Source organism: Pan paniscus, chromosome 2 (assembly GCF_029289425.2).
Source record: "Pan paniscus chromosome 2, NHGRI_mPanPan1-v2.0_pri, whole genome shotgun sequence".
NCBI lineage: Eukaryota > Metazoa > Chordata > Mammalia > Primates > Hominidae > Pan > Pan paniscus.
The window spans coordinates 72,896,788-72,913,687 of record NC_085926.1 but is presented as its reverse complement, the minus strand read 5'-3'; the positions used below and the strand labels follow the sequence as shown (position 1 = coordinate 72,913,687).

Here is a 16,900-nt window from a genome sequence, read left to right as displayed (position 1 = left end):
ATTATGGAATTCAGAAATGCAACATAGTATTCCTGAATGGTGACTTTGCTGAAGCTTTAAATTCCATTGCCATCTGAGCTTTTCCTGAATAAACAAATATTCTATAATTTTCTAAATACTTTTCTCTGGTTCCTTTTATCCTCACCTGTAGGCCACCCAATTTCCAAAATCAGCATATTGACACTCTGGTAATGCCACTGTTGACAAGACCAACTCCCAGTCTTTAAACAAGGAATTTTAAAGCACTCGTTTACCTTGAACTGGGTACTTCTTATCCGAGTTAAATTCATTAACATGACTCCTGAATTAACTCCTGCAGAGCCATAGAAAGGATGCCTAGCAAAGCGGCTGTACCAGCCAATCTTGGGGATTTCGTGCTCAGGGGCCATGGCTGCAAGCTGGGTGGAATTAAACAGCCTCAGAAGCTTCCAGATGTCATCAACAGGTCTCAGAAAGAGGACATCGGTGTCCACGTAGAGAAGTGAGTCCACATCCTTTAAAATCACCTTTGTGTGTAAGGAGTGGGTGTAAAGGGGAGAGGAGGGAAGAAAACAAAACAAAAACAGGTCAGAAACAAAGGAAGTAGCCTGATAGGTAAATAATGCTACCAACTTTTGTTGATTTCGTATTAAATTCTGGAAAGGTACCACTCTTAGCTTCCACTCCTTCCTTCTCCTTTGACTTGAGGAATGAGTGTCGATCAAGAGGTAGAGACTTAAAAGAAGATAAATCTTGGTCTGGATTAGCCCAATTCTGGGACCCTGGACTATATTTGATAAGGGTTGAACTTACAAAAAAATAAAAACGTCAGCAAATTATTGTGGCTCTCACTTCTTCCATCTTCCAATAAGGCCACTTGCTTTTCTCTCTTAGGTTTTCCTTGGAACATCCAGTGTGGCATTAGAAAACTCGAAGTCGACAATCTCTATTTATTTACTTATTTATTTTTGAGATGGAGTCTCACTCTGTCGCCCAGGCTGGAGTGCAGTGGCCTGATCTTGGCTCACTGCAACCTGAAGTGGACAATCTCTAAAGCAGCTCATACCAAGCCTTGGGGGTAAATACTCTCCATCTTTGGATCCATTTCTTCTAGTGTTAATGGGGGGCCCTGCATCTTTTAAAATATATATAAATATATATAAATATAAATACACACACACACACACACACACACACACAGGCTGGGAGCAGTGGCTCACTTTGGGAGGCCAAGGCAGGCGGATCACGAGGTCAAGAGATGGAGACCATCCTGGCCAACATGGTGAAACCCCATCTCTACTAAAAATACAAAAATTAGCTGGGCGTGGTGGTATGCGCCTGTAGTCCCACCTACTCTGGAGGCTGAGGCAGAAGAATCGCTTGAACCCGGCGGGGGGCGGAGGTTGCAGTGAACCAAGATAGCACCACTACACTCCAGCCTGGCAACAGAGCAAGACTCCATTTCAAAATTAAAAATTAAAAAAATATATAGTTTGCAGATGAGGGTCTTGCTCTGTTGTCCAGGTTGCAGTGCAGTGACATGCTCTTGGCTCACTGCACTCTCAATCTCCTGGACTCAAGTGGTCGTCCCACCTCAGCCTCTCGAGTAGCTAGGACGACAGCTACACACCACCATGCCTGGCTTTTTAAATTATTTGTGGAGACGAGGTGTTGTTATGTTGTCTGGGCTGGTCTTAAACTCCTGGACTGAAGTGATCCTCCCACCCTGGCCTCCCAAAGTGCTGGGATCACAGGTGTGAGTCACTGTGACCTGCCTAAAATGTATTTTTAGCTAAGATTTGGTCTTGGGATTAGGCAATGCAAGTCATTGGCTAGCTTTGTTTGTATATCAGCATGCGGCAACCTTTTTCCTCTAAAGGGCCAGATAGTAAATATTTCAGGCTCTGTTGCAACTCCTCAAATCTGCTGTTGTAACATGAAAGCAGCCACTGATAACAGATAAACAATGAGAGTGGGCCGGGCACAGTTTCTTCAAAACAACAGAATTTGAAGATTCTAATTTCAATCCTAGCACTTTGGGAGGTCGAGGCGGGCAGATAGCTTGAGCCCAGGAGTTCAAGACCAGCCTGGGCAAATGGTGAAACCCCACCTTTATCAAAAAGTAGAAAAATTAGCCACGCATGGTGGCATGCGTCTATAGTCCCAGCTACTCAGGGAGCTAAGGTGGGAGGGTTGCTTGAACCTGGGAGGCAGAGGTTGCAGTGAGCCAAGATCACACCACTGCACTCCAGCCTGTGCGACAGAGACTCTGTCTCAAAATAATAATAATAATGACAATAATAATAATAAGAGAATGGCTGTGTGTCTTAATAAAAGTTTATTTCAGGACATGGAAGTTTGAATTTCATATAATTTTCAGATATCACAAAATATCCTTCTTTTGATTTTTCAACCATATGAAATGTAAAAGCCACTCCTGGCTCACAGGCTGTGGTTTGCTAACCTCTGCTTGGAGGATTCAAGCCACCTTAGGTAAATTAGTTCTCCTGTGCGAACTGCTTAGCTTTCCAGAGCTTTGCTGGGTGATTTGAGACTTCAAAGCCTTAGTAGTGGCATTATTTGCTTTGTTTTGCCATTGTTCCTCAAACTTTGGGGTAGCTTAACCAAGGAAGGATTTGAATCTTCCTGGATCCTTGGCCTAACATCATCCCAACACCATAACACTTATGGACTGAATGTCTGTGTCCCCAACATTCATATGTTGAAGTCCTAACCCACAATGTGATGGCTTTTGGAAAGGGGCCTTTGGGAGATAATTGGGTTTAGCTGAGGTCAGAAGGATAGGGCCCTCAAGATGGGATCAGTGCCCTTATAAGAAGAGACACCAGAGAGTGCTCTCTCTCTCACTGCCATGTGAGGACAGAGGGAGAAGGTGGCCATTTGCAACCCAGGAAGAGGCTCCATCACCACAACCTGACCATGCTGACACCCTGATCTCAGACTTCCAGCCTCCAGAACCATGAGAAAATAAATTTCTGTTGTTTCAGCCACCCAGTCTTGTATTTTGTTATGGCAGCCCAAGCAGACTAGTATAACCTGCCACTGGGATCCCCAATATTTAAAATTGATGAACATGGGTGCTACATGATACAAGTATCAAAGGAATTTCAGACTTGAGTAATTCTGAAGCCCACAGAATTAGCCACAGGATTTATCTTTTGTTCTTCACCTACTAGAGGAATGGATGTTGCAAACCAATAAAATGAAATTAAAAATACTGATCATCTACCGTTTCATAAATGAAGATTATCTTAACATCCATTTTAAGAATTTGAAGATTCTAAGCCAGGCACGGTGCCTGGGAGGCTGAGGCAGGCAGATCACTTTAGGTCAGGAGTTTGAGACCAGCCTGGCCAATATGCTGAAACCCTGTCTCTACTAAAAATACAAAAATTAGCCAGGGGTTGTGGTGTGTGCCTGTAATTCAAGATACTCGAGAGGCTGAGGTACAAGAATCGCTTGAGCCCGGGAGGTGAGGGTTGCAGTGAGCCGAAATGATGACACTGCACTCCAGCCTGGGTGACAGAGTGAGACTCTGTCTCAAAAAAAAAAAAAAAAAAAAAAAAAAAAGCTGGGCATGATGTCACGTGCCTGTAATTCCAGCTATTCAGGAGGCTGAGGCAGGAGAATCCCTTGAACCCGGGAGGCAGAGGTTACAGTGAGCCGAGATCGTGCCACTGCACTGTAGCCTGGGAGACAGAGTGAGTAAGACTCTGTCTCAAAAACAAACAAAACAAAACAAAAAAACAAAAAGATAAACAAAACAAAACAAAAAAACAGAATTTGAAGATTCTAATTTCAAAATTAGGAAGAATGCTGTATATTGACTGCTTCTTAAACTAAGCATTTAAAGTTTCAGCATGCTCATTTTGGTATGTAGATCATATTTCAAAGGAACACACAAAAGTAGCCCTAAGGGTACATCTCAGAGAAATGTGAGAAAACAGCACTTAAGAATCGTGAGTCTGGTATTCCTGAGTTCAAGTCTTGGCAGCCTGAGGTAATACCCTCATGACTTCAGACAAGTTCCTCAGTTTACCACCCACCCAGGTTGTTACAAGGATGCAGTGAAATGAAACCCACAAAGTACTCAGTACAGTGGCTGGCACATAGTAAGTACTCAATAGATAGTGGTTTTGTAAGAAGTCTCTGTGTTTTCGCTTTTAAAATGTCAAGTATAATTAGTTACCGTTCGCATCAATGCTCACAGCACTTCAAAACATGTGTCAACCACAAAAAGCCTTTTATGTAGTCAGAGTCAAGCAGTGCAATGAAGTTTTTGAACCTTCCTAATATGATCCACTCAGTACCTTGACTGAAAATAAGTACATCAGGACTTTTTACTCTTTATCTGAAAAAACAAAGGACCAAAAAAAAAAAAAATCACTTTTTGATAACATTGCATCTCTAGAGGCTAATTCTGCAGCAATTACTGCTGGTATTAATTTGAAGAGGATCATTGTTGGCCATGTTATAATGGGATGTGGGATATTTACCGAAAGGATATAAAATTAGCCATTCTAATTCCTTTATGGAAATTAGCCAGCACTAGCAATGAGGCCTTTGTTTTTTTAGAGTAAGGGGCAGGGTTAAAAGGCAGCACACAATAGTACTCTGTACCCGATGCTGCTGGCTATAATGTAATGGATCTTCCTGCTCCTGCCCCATGCACCACCCTAACCTGGGCACCCACCTCCAGTGAACCCTGCTCAGCCATCTGCACCAAGTGTGAGCCAAAGCCTGGCCATGGGCAGTAAGACGATCAGGGGCTCACCAGTGCACCTTCAAATTCATTTTCAATTTGTTGTAATTCTAGTCTGAATTTGACAGTATGACTTGGTGGTTAAAAGTTTTAGGTTTGAAATCTGACAACCTGCGTTCAAATTCCATTTCCACCACTAACTATGTGATCTTGAACAAGCTCTTTTGGCCCATTTTTTTTTTAGACAGGGTTTCACTCTGTCACCCAGGTTGGAGTGCAGTGGTGCAATCATAGCTCACTGAGCCTTGACCTCCTGGGCTCAAGTGTTCCTCTCATATCAGCCTCCTGTGTAGCTGGGTCCACAGGCATGAGTTACCGTGGCCAGCTAATTTTTTCTTTTCTTTTTTTGAGATGAAGTCTCGCACTGTCGCCTGGGCTGGAGTGCAATGGCGTGATCTCAGCTCACTGCAACCTCCGCCTCCTAGGTTCAAGCGATTCTCCTGCCTCAACCTCTGGAGTAGCTGGGATTACAGGTGTGTGCCACCATACCTGGCTAATTTTTGTATTTTTATTAGAGACGAGGTTTCACCATGTTGGCCAGGCTGGTCTCGAACTCCTGACCTCAAGTGATTCGCCCGCCTCAGCCTCCCAAAGTCCTGGGATTACAGGTGTAAACCACTGTGCCCAGCTGCTAATTTTTTTGTTTTTTTGTAGAGACAGGCTCTTGGTTTGTTGCCAGGTTGGTCTTGAACTCCTGGGCTCAAGTTATCCTCCTGCCTTGGCCTCCCAAAGTGCTGGGATTACAGGCATAAGCCACCACTCTAAGTCTCAGTTTCCTCTTCCTGTAAATGGGATTGATAACCCATTTCATAATGCTGCCAGGATGATTAAATGAGATGATGTGTGTGAAGCCCCTGGCACACACACAGCAAGGACTCAATAAATGCTATGTGATCTTATTCTCGTCCCACTCTCATGAGGGCTAGGTTTCCTGACTGACAGCCCAGGTAACCAGCAACTGGCTATAGTAGTAGTAGTAATGAAAGAATGAGGCCGGGCACTGTGGCTCACGCCTGTAGTCCCAGCACTTTGGGAGGCTAAGGCGGGCGGATCATGAGGTCAAGACATCAAGACCATCCTGGCCAACGTGGTGAGACCCCGTCTCTACTAAAAATACAAAAAAAGTTGGCTGGGCATGGTGTCACGTGCCTGTGGTCTCAACTACTCTGGAAGCTGAGGCAGGAGAATCGCCTGAACCCGGGAGGCAGAGGTTGCAGTCAGCTGAGATTGCCCCGTGGCACTCCAGCCTGGTGACGGAGCAAGACTCCATCTCAAAAAAAAAAAAAAAAAAAAAAAGAAAAAGAAAGAAAGAATGATACATATTCCCTGTTCACAGGAGCTTTAATGGGGGAGACAGAAAAGGGGCAAAGCAAAGTGATGATGAGAAGGTTAGCACAGAAGCACAAAGCAGAGCCCTTAAGCCAGGCTGGAGGAAAAGTAAGGAAAGCTTCCCAGCAGAAGTGACATCTAAGCTAAGAGATAAATAAGTGGAGAGCAGGGCAAACATGGAAGAGCATGTGAAAAGAGAGGGCATGGCAAAGGGAGGACTGCCAGTTGCTCCAGGGCTGGAGTTTACAGTGGGAGGAGGGGTGAGAGATCAGGCTGTCCAAGTGGGCAGGTGCCCGATCAGGAACTATGTTGACAAATTTGGACTTAATTCTGAGAGCAACAGGGAGATATGTTCAATGACTTGACCCAGACACCTCTAGGTCATCCTTGCTTCCTCGCCTACCCATACTGCCCGCATCCAATCCTCAGCAAGTCACATAGGCTCTACCTCCAAAATGTCTGAGTCTGTCCATTTCTCTCCTTCTCTGCTTCCTCACCCAAAGTCCAAGGCACCATGACAGTTCTCCTAGAATTCTGTAAAGTTCTGTTCCCTGGGCTCCCTGTGTCTGCACTTGCCCCCTCCAATCCACTCCTCACAGAGCAGTCAAAGGGATTTTTTTTTTTTTTTTTTTGAGGCAGAATCTTGCTCTGTCACCAGGCTGGAGTGCAGTGGCATGATCTTGGCTCACTGCAACCTCCACCTCCCGGGTTCAAGCCATTCTCCTGCCTCAGCCTCCCAAGTAGCTGGGATTACAGGCGCCCACCACCACGCCCAGCTAATTTTTGTATTTTCAGTAGAGACGGGGTTTCACCATGTTGGCCAGGATGGTCTCGATCTCCTGACCTTGTGATCCACCCGCCTCGGCCTCCCAAAGTGCTGGGATTACAGGCGTGAGCTACTGCGCCCGGCAAGGGATTTTTAATTTCCATTGTGACTTGTTCTTCAACCCATCAGTTCTGTACAACTGTCTTGTTTAATTTCCAAATATTTGGAATTTTCCAGATATCTTTTTGTTATCCACTTCTAAGTTAACTCCCTTGTAGCCAGGGAGCACACTGCAGGATTGCCATCTTTTTGAATTGACTGAGACTTGTTTTATGGCCCAGGATACGGCCTATCTTGGTGAATGTTCCCTGTACATTTGAAAAAAAAAAAGTTTATGCTGCAGTTGCTGGGTGGAGTAGTCTATAAATGCTATAGCTGTTGATGAGGTCACTTGGTTGACAGTGTTGTCAAGGTCTTCTATATCCTCACTGGTTTTCACGAGCTCCATGGAGCTTTACATCCAGACACAAAGAAAAAGGGATGGAGAAATGTGGAGTTACTGCAAATTCATTTATATCAACAGGTATAATTAGGGAATCATTAATCATTTTCCCACTAATGAGAGTTAGTTATTAAAAGAGGAATGTTGGAATCTCCAACTCTGTGAATTTATCTTTTTCTCTATTTGTCTAGGAATGTTTTTGCTTCGTGGAACTGGAAGCTTTGTTATGAAGTGTACACTCATTTGAGATGGTTACACCTTCCTGATGGGTTGATCCTTACATCGTTATGCAACGTCCAGAGGGCTTTGAAACAAAAACAAAAACCTACAATAAATCATCCTGCTTTTATCCTCAAACCCCTCCAAGGCCTTTCACTGCATTTCTTTCTTTTTTTTAGAGATGGAGTTTTGCTCCTGTTGCCCAGGCTGGAAGTGCAATGGTGTGACCTTGGCTCACTGCAACCTCCGCCTCCTGGGTTCAAGCGATTCTCCTGCCTCAGCTTCCTGAGTAGCTGGGAACACAGGTGCCCACCACCACACTTGGCTACTTTTTTGCATTTTTAGTAGAGGCAAGGTTTCACCATGTTGGCTAGGCTGGTCTAGAACTCCTGACCTCAAGTGATCCACCCATCTCCACCTCCCAAAGTGCTGGGATTACAGGCGTGAGCCACTGTGCCCGGTCTTCACTGCATTTCAAACAGTCACACCTGTACCATAGTCTATGAAAGGCTCCATAGGATATACACACTCCGTCTACCTCTCCAACTTAGTTGGCTGTCACCAGTGTTCCTCCATCGCGTAGCACAATCCATTTTTTTTTTGGCTCCAGGGCCTTACACCTTTCATTACTGCTCTATTACTGTCAAAGTCAGCAGTGGACAGGGAGCTAAATAATCCTAATAGAAAGCCAATGAGCTCCTAATTCTCTCCCCGTCTAGAGCCAGGGTCTTCTCTATCTGAGATGCTCTTAAATATTTGTTTCTATCTTTGTCTTTGCTTAGATAGAAACAAATATTTAAGTCCCCTCTGTCAGAAAGAAAACACAAAATTGAAACAATAGGCCAGGTGTGGTAGCTCATCAGGCACTTTGGGAGCAGGAGGTGGGAGGATCGCTTGAGGCTAGGAGTTTGAAAACAGCCTGGGCCATGTAGTAAGGCCTCATCTCTGCAATAATATTAATAATAGTAATAATAGCAATAATAATAATAAAGTAGCTGGGTGTGGTGGTGTGCACCTGTAGTCCTAGCCACTTCGGAGGCTGAAGTGGGAGGATCACTTGAGCCCTGGAGTTTGAGGCTGCAGTGAGCTATGATCACACCACTGCACAGAGGCCCAGGCAACAGATGGAGACCTGTCTCTTAAACAAATAAAAACAAAATTAAAGCTATAAATTTCTAATTTAACAAAGGAATCATCTTATCATGGACTAAATGTTTATGTTTCCCCCAAGTTCATATGTTAAAATCTTAACCCACAAGGTGATGGTATTAAGAGGTAGAGTCCTAAAAGGTGATAAGGTTATAAGGGTGGAGCCCTCATGAATAGGATTAGCACCCTTATAAAGAAGGCCTCGGAGAGCTCTCTCACCCCTTCCACCACAGGAGGACACGGTGAGAAGGCACCATCTATGAATCAGGAAGCAGGTCCTCACCAGACAGATGCTGAATCAATCTTTTGGTGCCTTTATCTTAGACTTCCCAGCCTCTGGAACTGAGAAGTAAATTTCTGTTGTTTATAAGCTACCTAACTTATGGTCTTGTGTTCTTGCCGCCTGAACTAAGACATGCCTTCTGGAATGACTTAGTCTTCTCTACGACTGGGATGTCTTCTCTCTCACTTTATTTCCTAAGTTCATTAAGATGATAAGGCCCTCAAATGCACTTTAAAATGACATCCTTTTTTTTTTTTTTTTTTTTTTTTTCAGACAGGGTCTTGCTCTGTCACCCAGGCTGGAGTGCAGTGTCACAATCGTGGCTCACCGCAGCCTCAATTTCCTGGGTTCAAGTGACCCTCCCATCTCAGCCTCTCCAGTAGCTGGGACCACAGGCATGTATCATCACGCCTAGCTAATTTTTAAATTTTTTTGGAGAGACAAGGTCTCGCTATGTTGCCCGGATTGATCTCAAACTCCTGAGCTCAAGCAACCCTCCCATCTTGGCCTCCAAAAGTGCTGGTATTACAGGTGTGAGCCACCACACCCAGCCAAAAGAAATGGCATCTTTATTGATTATGAAATACATGTATTGCCCCTGATGCTTTAGTCAGTTTCTAGGTTTGTGAACTCTTGTTTTTGATCATTGCCTAAAGTATTAAAACTGTGATTAGTGCAGTATTAAAACTGTGATTAGTGTGAAAATTAATGCTTCCCAATCATATCTGCTGATGTAGGTGAAATAGCAGTCACTGCGCATTCTGCCCTCTTTCCCTGAGACTGCAGGTAAAGCCTCAGGGAGCTCCTGCTGTTCATGATAAGCAACTTCCCAGGCCTGCTGGTGAAGTGTCACCAAATGCTTCCCAAATGCCAGGCAGAGCACTTCACTCATTATTCTTGAACACTCAGGTCTGACTCATCCCTTCTTAGAAAGATTTTCCCAGAGGGCTCCCCCTTCCTTCCTTCCATTTTCTCTTCATCATACCACCCGACTTCCTTCCTTCCGTCATGTCTCACAGTCAATGGCCTTTGCTTAAATTATTTTCTCATCTGTTGCTTGCCTCCTCTAACTAGAATAGAAACCCCTTGCGGGCTGGGATCTTCCGTATCTAGGTAACATCTAAAGTCTGTGTGCCTGGCCCATGCCTGACATAATATACGCTAGGCATCCAATAAATATTTACACAAGCTAAGAAATTCAACTGTTGAGCTCACTCAGAACCACTATAATTTTATTTTATTTTATTTTATTTTTATTTTTTTATTTTTTGAGATGGAGTCTTGCTCAGTTGCCCAGGCTGGAGTGCAGTGGCGCGATCTCAGCTCACTGCAAGCTCCGCCTCCCGGGTTCACACTATTCTCCTGCCTCAGCCTCCTGAGTAGCAGGGACTACAGGCGCCCGCCACCACGCCCGGCTGATTTTTTTTTTTTTTGTAGTTTTAGTAGAGACAGGGTTTCACCGTGTTAGCCAGGATGGATAACCACTATAATTTTAAATACACTTTGAGGCTGATTGTAGAACAGAAGGACAGGTTCTAAGTGATGAGAAGATCTGTGAACAAATGAAGTGCAGAAGACTCAAGTTCATGAAGGAAAACCACTGCATTGCCAATCACGGGAATATCCTGCTTTTGCTTGCATGTCTGGGACGTCACCCTCTAGGCCTCTGTTGACAAGACAGCTAGGTTGCTACGCACATCATTCCACTTCCTTACCTCTCACGCATTTCGAAAATGCCCTGCAAACTAAAGGGCTAGAAAGAGAGCTAGGGGAGGAAAAGAACAGAAGCAAAGACAAAGTTGTCATTCAGATTCAAGCAGAAGTGAATTTCAGAGAGGGAACCTTTGGAAAATGAGCCTGCTGATAATCAGGAGAGAGAAGAAATATTAAAGAGGATTAATTCAGGAGGTGGAAACAGAGAAGAGCAAAGAACAGTTTCAGAAGAAAAAGAGAAACACTCTTTTTGCGCCAAGAGAAGATATCATCTACATACATAAAAAACAAACAGCTGGGGCCGGGTGCGGTGTACTTCCAGCACTTTTGGAGGCTGAGGTGGGCGGATCACTCGAGGTCAGGAGTTCAAGACCAGCCTGGCCAAGATGGTGAAACCCCATCTCCATTAAAAATACAAAAATTAGCTGGGCATGGTGGCACACGTTTGTAATCCCAGCTACTCGGGAGGCTGAGGCAGGAGAATCACTTGAACGTGGGAGTTGGAGGTTGCAGTAAACTGAGATTGTGTCACTGCACTCCAGCCTGGGCAACAGAGCCAGACAGTCTCAAAAAAAAAAAAAGAAAAAAAAAGAGCCAGGTGTGGTGACATGTGCCTGTGGTCCTAGCTACTTGGGAGGCTGAGGCAGGAGGATTGCTTGAACCCAGGAGGTTGAGGCTGCAGTGAACTATGATCACACTACTGCGCTCCAGCCTGGGTGAGAGAAAGAGACCCTGTCTTTAAACAAACAAACAAAAAAGACTTGAATGTAATGAAAATATCAACTATTAATCTATACAGAATCAGAAAGTCACAGTCTTGATGTATAAAAAATCAAATTATAACTAAAGAAATGATGCTCCCAGCCAGGCATGGTGGCTCACGCCTGTAATCCCAGCACTTTGGAAGGCCAAAATGGGAGGACAGCTTGAGCCCAGGAGTTTGAGACTAGCCTGGGCAACATAGCAAGACTCCACCTCTAAAAAAAAAAAATGATGCTCTCAATGGAAAGCTGCAAGCAATACAGACACTAGTTTCAGTTCGGGAAGATGCAAACATTTTAGCACAACAGTGTGTCTGTCCTTAATGCCACAGAACTGGACACTTAGATATGGTTAAAATGGTACATTTTATGTGATTTCTATTTATCATAATAAAGAATAGGAAAAAGAGGCTGGGTGCTGTAATCACGCCTGTAATCCCAGCACTTTGGGAGGCCAAGGCAGGAGGATCACTTGAGGCCAGGAGTTCCAGACCAGCCTGGGCAACATGGTGAAACCCCATCTCTACAAAAAAATAAAAAGTTAGCCAGGCGTGGTGGGGCGTGCCTGTGGTCCCAGCTACTCGGGAGGCTGAGGAGGGAGGATCACTTGAGCCCAGGAGATCAAGTCTAGAGTGAGGCATGTTCATGCCACTGCACTCCAGCCTGGGCAACAGAGGGAGACCCTGTCTCCAAAAAAAAAAAAAAAAAAAAGGAAAAAGAGAAATACAGATACCATTACTGCATTTTTTCAGTTAAAATAAAGATTGCTTTATGTGTACTCTGTTGTATTTATTCACCCATTTTTATCTTTGTAAATTTTCACTTCCTTAAGCCAAATACATTTTGAGAAGTTATTCCAAGATAATACTTAATTTCTGTAATTATATGAGGTCCCTGTCCTCCTTTTTCCCCCTTTTCCTTTTTGAAGCATCCATCATTTCTGAAACACACATCTCTTTGGGTAAAATGTGTTGTCAAAGCTGCTTGACTGTGCTGATTTTCACCCACTGCGTCTGGCTGTGTTTTTAAATTTTTTATTGTGAGATCATTTTAAATTTACAGAAGAGGTGTAAAAAGTTCAGAGAGTTCTCATATATTCTTCACTCAGCTTTCTCTTGTGTTAACATCTTACATAACAGGAGAACAGTAATCAAATCTAAGAAATTAACCCTGGTATAAATACTACTAACTAAACTAAAGAACTTATTCAGATGTCACCAGTTTTTCCACAAATCTCCTTTTTCAGTTCCAAGATCCAAACACTGAATTTATTTGTCACATCTCCTTAGTCTCCTCCAATCTGTAACAATTTCTCAGCCTTTCCTTTTTTTTTTTTTTAATAACCTGGACAGCTTTGAAAACACTGGCCGGTTATTTAGAACAAAGTCCCTCAATTTGGGTGTCTGATGTTTTCTCATGTTTAGATTGAGGTTATGCTTTATTGGGAAGAACAGAGGTGAAACACGCCTGGGCATATACGATGTTGACCGGGCCAAGTGATATCAGTCTTGATTGCTTGGCAAAGGTGGAGTCTGACAATATTCTCCACAGTCAACTAAGGATTTCCCCTTTTTCTTTACTAAATATTTTGGAGGAGATACTTTAAAAATCATACAAATATCATGTTTCTGGTTAAACTTTCACTCCTTAATTTTAGCATTCACAGGTAGATCTTACCCGCAGTAATTATTACTATGGTGCTCTAACAATGATTTTCTATTTCCCTCATTCTTTCTACATGTATTAACTGGAATTTTCTGTAAGGAAGAGGTGTGATTTTTCTCTATTTATTTATTTATTTATTTATTTATTCAGTTATGTATTTATTTTTTAAATTCAGTTATTTATTTAGATTAGCATGGACTTATGAAAAATTATTTTAAGTGTTATAATTAAATACTATCATTATTTATTTTGTTGCTCAAGTTGTTCCAGCTCAAGTCATTTGGAGCTCTTTCAGGTTGGCTCCTACCTCTTCCAATATGAACCCCCTCCTTTTAAAAATTATTTTTATTATTAAAAAATATTTTTTCGCACATCCTTACTTTCTGGCACCATAAGGTTAACTCCAGGGGCATCTTGCATTTTCCCTGCCTTCAGCCAGGAATGAATAGTTCTCCCAGGAGCCTTGGGTTCCTTTGGAGGATGGAATTCAGAAACCAATATCTAGGTGCTAGGTGTGTTCATTGCTACTCAGGTGTCACTGCTTCTAGCCTCCTAACAGTAGACAGAGCTAGGAAATACATGTATGTATACAAACCCATGTATACATACATATCCATAATTACTTCTTTTTCTTATTTTTATCTTTTCCTTTTTTTCACAGATGTTGAGTATCCATAATTACTTCTTTACTTATCTGTACCTATATATTTATTTTAAAAAACATGAGTCCACATTGACACTGATCTCAGGACTGTGCGGGCGTGTGTGTGTGTGTGTGTGTGTGTGTGTGTGTGTGTCTGCCTGTGAGAAATAATTTGTTAAAGGCAAAGAGAATTCTGAGCTTAGATTACTAGGGTGTTGGGCTAAGATTACTAGGTGTGATTTTAATAAGTGAGGCCAGAGGTAGGGGTGTAGAATGGCCAGGTTATTGTCTCCAGGCAACAGTATGGCAGAGGGTAATGTGCACAGCATCTGGGAAAGAGTGACACACACTAGAGCGGCTGGAATGGGAAATTCATGACTTTGAATAATGCTGAAAGTTAGTATGTAAACTCAGAATGCAAAGGGCCCCGAACACCAGGCCCAGAGGCCTGGACTTGACTCTGCAACAGGGACTCTAGGAGGATTCTGGGCCAGAATCCATCTGATGAGGATAGCATTCAAAAACCAAAAATGCAGAAGTGGTAACAGGAGAAAAGAGACACATGTAGCAGGGAAATGAGTAAACAGGATAATATAATAACCCTTTTCTCTATTATCATTGCCACCTTTATTTTTTGTCTTAATTGTAAATACATGCAGACCCAGAACACATGGTCAGAAAGAGGCCTATACCTTCACGGCTCTGTACTTCTGGTGCATGCGAATGTCTTTGCAAATGTGAACAGATAGCTTGCATACATTACGTAAAGCTCTGATGCTCTTTGTCTTTTTTCTCTTACTTACTGGTTTACTATTTTTAAAAACTGGGCCAGTGCGGTGGCTCATGCCTGTAATCCCAGCACTATGGGAGACCGAGGTGGGAGTATTGCTTGAGGCCAGGAGTTCAAGACCAGCCTGGGCAACATACAGATCCAATATTTACAAAAAATTAAAAAATTAGTCAGGTGTGGTAGTTTGGGTGGGTAATTCCAGCTACTCAGGAGGCTGGGACAGGAGGGTCCTCTGAGCCCAGAAGGTGGAGGCTGCAATGAGCCATGATTGCACCACTGCACTCTAGCCTGGATGACAGAGGGAGACCCTGTCTCAGAAATAAACAAACAAACAAAACACAAGTTGTCTGAATTCCACAATACACAAATTCATGCATGTGTGTTGTAAAAACATACAAACAATTCAGCAATCAACAGAGTAAGTTCAAGTTGCTCTTTACCTGTCCCTATCCTCACCACACCACCACTCCAAACCCCCATAACCAACCCCCTCTCTCTCTTCAGAATTAACCAACATTAACAGTGAACCTCATCCCAGTCTGTTCCATGGGGTCTTCGTATGGCCAGGAAGTCAGATCTCAACTCAATCATCACTCTTTAAACTCTTTTTTCTGTAATTCTTATTACTGCCTGAAATTAACTAATTTACTTGCTTTTTGTCATTCTTTTCTGACTTGGATATAAGCTCCATGAGATTAGGATATTTGGATATCTTATTCACAGTCATACTTCTAGGGCCAGTCACATAACTGAGGCTCAATAAATATTACCGAATAAATGGTTGTATGTGTAAATGTTTATAAACACACACGAACACATACATTTTTGCATTTTCATTTTATTTACTTTTTTGAGATAAGGTCTTGTTCTGTCACCCAGGCTGGAGTACAGTGACACAATCATGGCTCATTGCAGCCTCCACCTCCTGGGCTTAGGCAATCCTCCTGCCTCCCAGGTAGCTGGGATTAAAGGCGTGAGCCACAGCGCCTGGCCATTTCTTTGCATTTAAGAAATACTGGCTGAGTGCAGTGGCTCAAGTCTGTAATCCTAGCACTCTGGGAGGCCAAGGCAGGTGGAGTGGATTGCTTGAGCCTAGGAGTTCAAGAATAGCCTGGGCAACATGGCAAAACCTTGTCTCTACAAAAAATACAAAAATTAGCCAGGTGTGGTGGTGCATGCCTGTAGTCTCAGCTACTCAGGAGGCTGAGGTGAGGGAATCACTTGAGCCTGGGGAGGTTGAGGCTGCAGTGAGCTGTGATAGCACCACTGCACTCCAGCCTGGGCGACAGACTGAGACCCATGTTTTAAAAAAAAAAAAGGAAAGAAAAGACTACCTATAGAATCATACTACACATGCCATACTTTCTAATTGTCTACTTTGAAATACTTCCCTTTAATTTTATGTGTGCAGACAACAAAGAACATTGTTTGATGCTGCATATTCTCAAGTATCCTCTTTGATATTCTTGAAATAGTTTAAGACAGTTTAGAGAATAATGAATACATGGAAAATAATGTTGCTATATAATGCTTTCTTTTCTGTTTTGTTGTTGTAGTTGTTGTTGTTTTTGAAAGAGTCTTGCTCTGTCGCCCAGGCTGGAGTGCAGTGGTGTGATCTCGGCTCACTGCAACCTCTGCCTCCTGGGTTCAAATAATTCTCCTGCCTCAGCCTCCCAGGTAGCTGGGTGCAACCAAGCCCGGCTAATTTTTGTATTTTTAGTAGAGACAGGGTTTCGCCATGTTGGCCAGGCTGGTCATGATCTTTTCTGTTTTAAAATATATATATAATTGGGAGTTTGTAATAAAATAAATATGCATTCTTAAGTAGTGTTCCACACTGTTTTAATCTGAGATTTTAAGATTGCTCATTTTGTTAAATTATTACCTTAAAATGGGGTGGCACAGGAGAAAATTAAAGCCTATCAATTTTTATTTTTGTTTCTATTGTGCCCCCTTGTGGAATTACATATAACTTACATATTCATTTTTGTGACGTTCTAACAAAGAGCAGGGTGTACCAATGTCATGGCTGCATTCAGGCATGCGCCAATCAATGAAGTAGCCTCTTCTGATCAGTTTAGTCTTTGCAAACAAGATTCTGATTGCTTCTGAGTTGAGCAAAGCAATGATGGCTTTGTTCAAGATGGTTCTTCTAAAATTCTGGCTCATTAAACTTGTGTTTGGTCTTTGATTTCATCATTTCAGCTGTGTGGCCAACTGTTAGAACTGCATGCAGGACGTTTTCCACAGGCCTTGCGTAACTGAAAAGTATCTGGTTTCTCCGGCATGTTCTGAGATAATGGCTCTCTAAGATGTTC

The 16,900-nt window shown here is 42.9% G+C and overlaps 1 protein-coding gene across 5 annotated transcripts in view; it reads right to left on the bottom strand.

Moving 5' to 3' along the window:
* GXYLT2 (glucoside xylosyltransferase 2) overlaps positions 1-16,900 on the bottom strand; it is a 92,944-nt gene that overhangs the window by 25,450 nt on the left and 50,594 nt on the right. For 4 of the 5 annotated variants that reach the window (XM_034956894.3, XM_034956896.3, XM_034956892.3 and 1 more), the window contains one exon: positions 255-506. The exons of the other annotated variant lie outside the window; for it this stretch is intronic. In XM_034956894.3, the coding sequence (XP_034812785.1) occupies positions 255-506 (252 nt within the window). The remainder of the gene's footprint in view (positions 1-254; positions 507-16,900) is intronic. 5 annotated transcript variants of the gene reach the window in all.